This window comes from Gymnoscopelus braueri (genome assembly GCF_963280865.1).
Source record: "Gymnoscopelus braueri genome assembly, chromosome: 1".
In the NCBI taxonomy this organism is placed as follows: domain Eukaryota; kingdom Metazoa; phylum Chordata; class Actinopteri; order Myctophiformes; family Myctophidae; genus Gymnoscopelus; species Gymnoscopelus braueri.
In genome coordinates this window covers 2,839,383-2,847,290 of record NC_137603.1, presented here as the reverse complement: position 1 = coordinate 2,847,290, position 7,908 = coordinate 2,839,383, and the positions used below count along the sequence as shown (strand labels likewise).

Here is a 7,908-nt window from a genome sequence, read left to right as displayed (position 1 = left end):
AAGGTACAGTATTTACATGAGGAGACATAAGGTGCATAAGGTACAGTATGTACATGAGGTTAGACATAAGGTGCATAAGGTACAGTATATACATGAGGTTAGACATAAGGTGCATAAGGTACCGTATGTACATGAGGAGACATAAGGTGCATAAGCAGCAGCTATATACCATATATGATTATGTGCAATAATCCAGACTGTCGTCTTTCTGGAAACAGATGATGTAACATCTTATCTTTAATCTGATTGGCTGATTCTTCTGAACTAAAGAACGAGTCCTCCTTCATTCTCTTTCAGACTCCAGAACTTCTCTTTCAGTAAACATCTGTTTATTCTGATCTGTTTATTCTGATCCGTTTATTCTCATCTATTGAATTCAGTTCAGTTTTGATCAGTGACGATGAAGATTACAGCCACCCTCCTCATCCTCTCCTCTGTACTTCATGTCAAAGCGATCCCAGGAAGTAAGTACATTATATTTATGTTATTATTTGATATATACATTTATATCTACTGTTATTATATAAAACCAAATATGAACAATGCACAATACAAACAAATGCACACACACACACACACACACACACATACACACACACACACACACACACACACACACACACACACACACACACACACACACACACACACACACACACACACACACACCTTTTACTACCTGTATATACAATATTGAATCAGTGTGAATAAAACATTTGACAGGAAGCTACTTTTAATATCCAACCTTTCACTTCATATAAGAACCAAACATGATTGTATAACATGATGATTATGTGTTATTGTCACTGTGAAGAAGTTTGTTGTTTAACGTCATCTTTGTTTTATTTCCAGTGTTCCATGAGGACATTCTAGTCTATAGCTGTTCAGACACAGTTAAAGACTCATATAAAGAGTGGATGGTGGGACTGGATGGTGAAGTGTTGCGGTACGCAGACTTCAACAAAGGGAAGGCGGTGGAGCCTCAGCCTCCGTTTGTAGATCATATCACCGAACCAGGAGCTTATGAACAAGCTTGGGGTGATCAGGCGTTCTGCAAAGCCAACCTGGACACCGTTCGCACTGCCTTGAAGAAACCACCAGTGAAAGGTACATGAATACTATTAACACAATAGTTATTAACTAAAACGGTTGAACACACACACACACACACACACACACACACACACACACACACACACACACACACACACACACACACACACACACACACACCCCTTTACTTATTTATTTGGATTTTCAATATAAAAACATGAATTATGTCAAAATCCAAGATAATACGATTATACAACAGTTACCATCAAAATAAAACATATCAGAATGTATTCATATTGTGAGGCATTTCGCTCTCAAAATAACAACCTTTTTGCAAGTGTTATCTCTGTTATCCTGGAAATACATGATGGAGACAGACAGACAGACAGACAGACAGACAGACAGACAGACAGACAGACAGACAGACAGACAGACAGACAGACGCACTAGACAACTGGACACATAGAGAAACAAAACCTAAAACATTTTAATGCCAGATTTCACATCCTGAACCTATTGTAGACTTTATGTAGAGACATATTTGGCTGATGGGGGGGCAGTTAGCCTAGTGTTGATATTATACAGATGAATAAAACTGAACATTAATGACATTTTTCATTGTCGACTACTTCCAGATGGATATGTGTACTATGTGACTCACCGCTGTGTGTTTAACTCCAGTGAGCTGAAGGACATACAGTACATATACTCAAATAATTTCGATGGTGATGAGTTCCTCAGGTGGGACAGTAGAGTAGATCAGTTTGTTGGATACACTGAGTTTGGTGTGAAGAATGCAGAGCGCTTCAATAAAGATCCTGGACTACTGGCCGGGATGAGAGCAAACCGAGAGGCACTCTGCAAACACAACATTGAGATCTACTACTCCTCTGCTCTGAACAAGAGAGGTGAGCTGATCTCAGAGCAGCACTCAACACTCATCACCTCATAAACTATAACATGAAATCACATGATTCTATTCAGAGATGAATAATGGGGTTAATATTGATCATATAATAATTATTACATATTTCTTTATCTGCTGAGAAACATTTCAGATCCTCTTGATTTATACTGTATCCTAACAGGCTGTCACGCAGTGGAAATAGCAGATCTACAAGCTCACAACATGTGGTGTCACCATTGTACAGTAGTATAAATGAAACATAGATCTATAGGCTATGAGCGTTTTCACCTACATATAATGACCTGCCTAAAACAAAGACACCAGGATTAATGTTTTTAAATTATCGTTAAAAAGAACCATGCAGGCTAAAACACACCTCTATACACTTCATTTCACCACCTGATTTTATATTTTAATTATTGTCTTAACTAGTTTGTTTTGTATGTTTTTAATCACAATATTTTACAGGATTATGTGTATTGTTTTGTTTGTTTATTAAGCAATATCATTTTCATACAATGATATTGCTTGGTTTATTGTTGTTTATGTAAAGCACTGTGTAACTGTGAAGTATTTAATATGTTTAAATTATATTATATAAATGCATTCTACGTTGTAGAAAACTGTAGACTATTGTAGAATATACAGTACTCTGGTGCCATCTGGTGGCCAAACACTGACATTTACAGTTACAATTTACAATGTAGGCATTTATCAGACGCTCTTAATCCAGAGAGATTTACAGTAAGCAAGGAAAACATGAGGTAATACATCAAATGCATAGAAATAGTCATCTAGGATCATATGTAAACCAATAACCTATCATCAGTCTAAACAGTATAATATCAAACAAATACATAATATGTACATTGAAACTATCCAAATTATAGGACGCCAGGTTGAACCTGGCATCTGTCTACATAATATGATATCTAAATGATCTAAATGACATTTTAACCTTTGAATAAGACTGCAAGGTCGTCAAGGCTAGGTCAAGAAGGGAAAAGAGTCTAGGACATGAGGAGCGTTGTCCAGGGTGTTTTAGAGAAGGGAGAATAGTCTAGGACATGAGGAGCGTTGTCCAGGGTGTTTTAGAGAAAGGAGAAGAGTCTACGACGTGTGGAGCGTTGTCCAGGGTGTTTTAGGGAAAGGAGAAGAGTCTAGGACATGAGGAGCGTTGTCCAGGGCGTTGTCCAGAGTGTTTTAGGGAAAGGAGAAGAGTCTAGGACGTGTGGAGGGTGAGAGGTTGTATAGGGTTGGATCAGGTATATGGAGGTGTTATACCTTTGGTTGGTTTGTAGGCCAACATCAGTGTGTTGTACTCTGTGAGGGCAGCAACTGGAGGGTCAATGGAGGGAGAGGAGAACGGGGGAGAGCCGGGAAATGTGAACATTTTGGCTGGTTGAAGAACAAGTGTGTTGCAGCTTTCTGGATCATTTGGATGATATACAATTATTAATGATAATAACATGTTCCTACTTCCTATGACGGTTATATAATAATAATAATAATAATAATAATAATCTTATTTATCCAGTGGAGCCCAAAGTGAGTCTGAAGTCAGAGACTCCCCCTCGTCGTGGTGAACACACTCACATGCTGAGGTGCAGCAGCTACGACTTCTATCCTAAAGTGATCCTGGTGACCTGGTGGATAGGTCGAGAACCTTTGACCTCTGGTCTCTCCTCTACTGACGAGCTGTCTGATGGAGACTGGTACTACCAGTACCACTCCTACCTGGAGTACACACCCAGGTACACTACACTAACAGACACCTATACATATATTCTTTAATAAATAAAACAAGTGTTACTCACTTGCTGAAAATTGCCCATTAATTGGTAGGCTAATATTAAGTCACACACACACACACACACACACACACACACACACACACACACACACACACGCGCACGATTCCTCCCGAGTCCCGTGTTTATCACCAGTCTACTCCAGACACAACTACGCAGCAAGCTCGTCGTCGTGCAAGCATGACGAACGCACACAGAGACCCGCGAGCGAGTGTGCTATACATGAATACACACACAGGAATACGCTATAACGTGCATATCTCGTTGCTAAGTTTCTTCTGCCTCTTGCCTTCCTATTTTTTCTGCAATGGGGAGGGAATAGTGGAATACACAATAAACACTAGAGCGGAGGAGAGCCCAGCGGGGCATTCACGCTCCTACACAAAAATAGTCAAACCTTTTTTTTTTCTCCAAAAAACTAAATAATAACAAAGATCAACAGATCAATGTGTTGAAGCGCGGCGCGTTTCAGCGTGTAGATCGGCTACTTTCACAATCTGTCCTAATGTTAGTGCTAATTAACAGCTGCTCACTCACTGCCAGACCGGGCGGGGAGGAGGGGCCGCTTCAGCTCTGAGCAGATCCACATGGACACGCATTCAACTTGAGGACGCACGCACGTCATGATTATTTTAGGTGGAGAAAATATCAGTATAAGCTTATCTTATTGCCTATAACGGTCTAGTGATATGGTGCCTAATTGTAGCTGTGTTTTTAATCTTACATTTAAATATAATAGTTCATCGTTTAGTTATTATGATGATCGGCATGGCTCATTTTGGGTGCCCCCTCGGCACCGTGGTTCCCCCCCCCCCCCCCTGCACCATGGTGCCCCCTCTGCACCGTGGTGCCCCCCCCCTGTGCGTAGGTACTGATCATCCTCATCAGATAGAATACATGCTGTGCTGTGTGTGTGTGTGTGTGTGTGTGTGTTACAGATCAGGAGAGAAGATCACATGCATGGTGGAACATCCCAGCCTGACCGCGCCTATCAAGATGGACTGGGGTCAGTTACTGCATTCTACTATATTCTACTGCAATCTACTGCATTCTACTATATTCTACTGTAATCTACTGTATTCTACTGCATTCTACTATATTCTACTGCAATCTACTGTATTCTACTATATTCTAATGTAATCTACTGTATTCTACTGTAATCTACTGTAATGTGTTACACTGCACTCTGTTTTAAGGGTTCAAGGATTCTTCTCTTTTTGTACCTGAAGGTACATTTGTTTTGCAGAAAGGAAACACAGCAATCCAATTAAAAACAAGACACAATAATAATACAGATACCAGAAATAAGAATTAATACAAATACATTAAAACATCCTAAAAAAGTAACCATTCTAATAAGAAGGTCATGACAGGAGCCTCACCTACTTAGAGCTTAAGTGTCTTGTCTAGATCAGGTACATCATCTTTGTTTACTAATGGCTGCAGGTATAAAGACATTTATAGAATGTATAGAATTTATAATATGATATAATATAATATAATATAATATAATATAATATAATATAATTAATATAATATTTGTATTGTCAGATGACTCCATGCCAGAGTCAGTGAAGAACAAGGTGGCCATGGGAGCATCAGGTCTGGTTCTGGGTCTGGTCTTGTTCCTGTCTGGATTCATCTACTACCAGTGGAAGAAACAAGGTGATTAGCATGTTTAATTAACAAGTGTCATTAATTAATCTACTACCAGTGGAAGAAACAAGGTGATTAGCATGTTTAATTAACATTTTTCATTAATTAATCTACTACCAGTGGAAGAAACAAGGTGATTAGCATGTTTAATTACATGTTTCATTCATTAATCTACTACCAGTGGAAGAAATGAGGTCAGATCAACAGAGGATCACATGACATGTGGAACCCTCACATAAATGCAAACAAACAAACAAACAAACACATATGTAAAGCCACATCCTAACTGGTTTATATTGGTTTAGAACCTTAGCCAGTTTAGACAACCTAATTAGAGGTCAAAGTGTGTTCTATGTTGTCACATTTAGTCTTAAATAAGAGTCAAATGTTCAAATTAGTTCTGATGCAACATGTGACCCTGATGACTGAACCCTAATGTTGTTGCGTTGTTGTGTTATTGTGTTGTGTGTACATTTATGCATTTTATGGAGAAATACACACAATACAGTACATAGGATTTATGTCTGTGTCTGTTTTAACTGTCTCTCTTCTTCTTCTATCAGGTCGTATTCTGGTGCCGACAGCCAATGACGATCTTTAGACTCCTCCCACACACCCAGGTTCACTTCCTCTTTCTTTTTACTAAACCTTTTTACATATACATTCATACAGTTTTAATGTATAAAAGTGTATAAAACTAGAAAACATACACAAAACAACATGCTTGCGTAAGAAGTGAAACAACTAGCCTGGTAAACCTTCCCGGTCGCGTGAATTCACATTATCATGTGTCTTCTGCTTAATTTCTTAGAATAATGAATCTAATAATCAAATGTAATAATCAAACGATTTGTTGTATCAGACAACAGGATAAGGATAATTCCTTTTAACAGGACGTTCATGAAAGTCCTTGTGGGCTTGTTTCCAATGAGGGCCTGTGAGCAATTAGGGGTTAAGAGTCTTGCTCAGGGACAAATTTCATTTCATCGACACATATGCTGGCGTGGCCTGGAATCGTACCTGGGGCAACCAGGGCCTCTGGCTCCCTAGGCGGGCTCACTAACCACTCAGCTATGGCCGCCCCCTAACACTGATGTCAATGTGGTCAGATGGGGGGGGGGGGGTGGTGCTCTTGGTGAACTGTGTAGTTTGGACCATTCATCATCAATCAAATATAAAAATGTTTTACATGACGCAGGAGTTTAGATCCCATAGCCTGAGAGGACGTTCAGGTGACTCAGTTAGGAAGTGAAGAGACGACGCAATGCAGCCAAACTCTGAACCAATCATTTGAACACAGCATTTCAGTGAACTGTACCCAATGATTCAGTTAATTGAACACAACATTTCAGTGAACTGTACCAATGATTCGGTTAATTGAACACAACATTTCAGTGAACTGAACCAATGATTCAGTTAATTGAACACAACATTTCAGTGAACTGTACCCAATGATTCAGTTCATTGAACACAACATTTCAGTGAACTGTACCCAATGATTCAGTTCATTGAACACAACATTTCAGTGAACTGAACACAATGATTCAGTTCATTGAACACAACATTTCAGTGAACTGAACACAATGATTCAGTTCACTGAAAACACTGATCATTCCATCACTATCAGGATCAAAGACAGAACCTTGTGGTCCAAAGGAGAGTGTTCTACCAACTGAGCTGCCCTTCCTACTAAGATACACTATTGACAAAGTATTGGTCAAATGTTGTTTGAATGGACTGAGTTGTTTCTACTTTGATGGTTACTGTAGTTGCAGGGAAGGTGCTGGGAGGTTAGGTTTTTAATTAGTTTAGGCCTACTAATAACTTGTTCATGATCTATTAACTATTAATAGCACAGTTTTATAAATAATCGTTAAAGCATTAACCATTAACACACATTTAACAAGTTATAAATAACACATTAACTAATCATTTGGGAATGATTAATTTAATTTTATAAGGGAAGGTTATTCTAAAGTGTTAACATGTTCACACAGTTAATACATTCTGATTCTTCTTGGTTTATTGTCTTTTCACAGAACACCTGGGTGTGTTTTCAGAGAAGCAGAGAGTCATCGCTGCCTCCTGGTGGAGAGAGGAGTAAATACATGTGTGTCCATTCAGCTTTTAAATACTAATAACAGCAGCAAAATGATGACATCATCAACCTTTTTCACGAATGCTAATTAGCTAGCCAAGGCTAACGAGAATTAGTGTGCAGACTCTGTCTTTTCCCAGTGTTTCGCCCAGTTCGACCTGGTCATTTTCTCCGCCAGGCCGAAAGGCATGGCGAGAGAGTATGTTTTTCACCCTGTCCATCCGTCTGTGTGTCCGTGTGTCCGTGTGTCTGTGTGTGTCCGTCCGTCCGTCTGTGACCAGCTAATCTCCGGAACCGTTGGCTTGATCGCAGCGAAACTGTGCACACACACTCCCTGGATGCCAATTCAGAACCTCTGCCCCAAATATTTCTCATGGCCCTTT

The 7,908-nt window shown here is 39.4% G+C and overlaps 1 protein-coding gene across 1 annotated transcript; it reads left to right on the top strand.

Annotated features, from left to right (window-relative positions):
- The first annotated feature begins 309 nt into the window (after positions 1 to 309).
- On the top strand, positions 310 to 7,568 carry LOC308105484 (H-2 class II histocompatibility antigen, E-S beta chain-like). Its single transcript, XM_080456232.1, has 8 exons — positions 310 to 464; positions 853 to 1,107; positions 1,689 to 1,961; positions 3,498 to 3,714; positions 4,710 to 4,777; positions 5,323 to 5,436; positions 5,991 to 6,047; positions 7,467 to 7,568. Exons 1-7 carry the CDS (start codon positions 401 to 403, stop codon positions 6,026 to 6,028), a joined length of 1,029 nt encoding a protein of 342 aa, XP_080312358.1. The 5' UTR covers positions 310 to 400; the 3' UTR covers positions 6,029 to 6,047; positions 7,467 to 7,568.
- The last annotated feature ends 340 nt before the right edge of the window (positions 7,569 to 7,908 follow it).

Excerpts from the sequence above, each read along its gene's own strand:
- LOC308105484 (XM_080456232.1), top strand. The coding sequence starts at position 401 with ATGAAGATTACAGCCACCCTCCTCATCCTCTCCTCTGTACTTCATGTC. Across the intron at positions 465-852 it reads TGTCAAAGCGATCCCAGGAA|TGTTCCATGAGGACATTCTA; the intron begins GTAAGTACATTA and ends TTTTATTTCCAG. Across the intron at positions 1,962-3,497 it reads CTCTGCTCTGAACAAGAGAG|TGGAGCCCAAAGTGAGTCTG; the intron begins GTGAGCTGATCT and ends TTATTTATCCAG.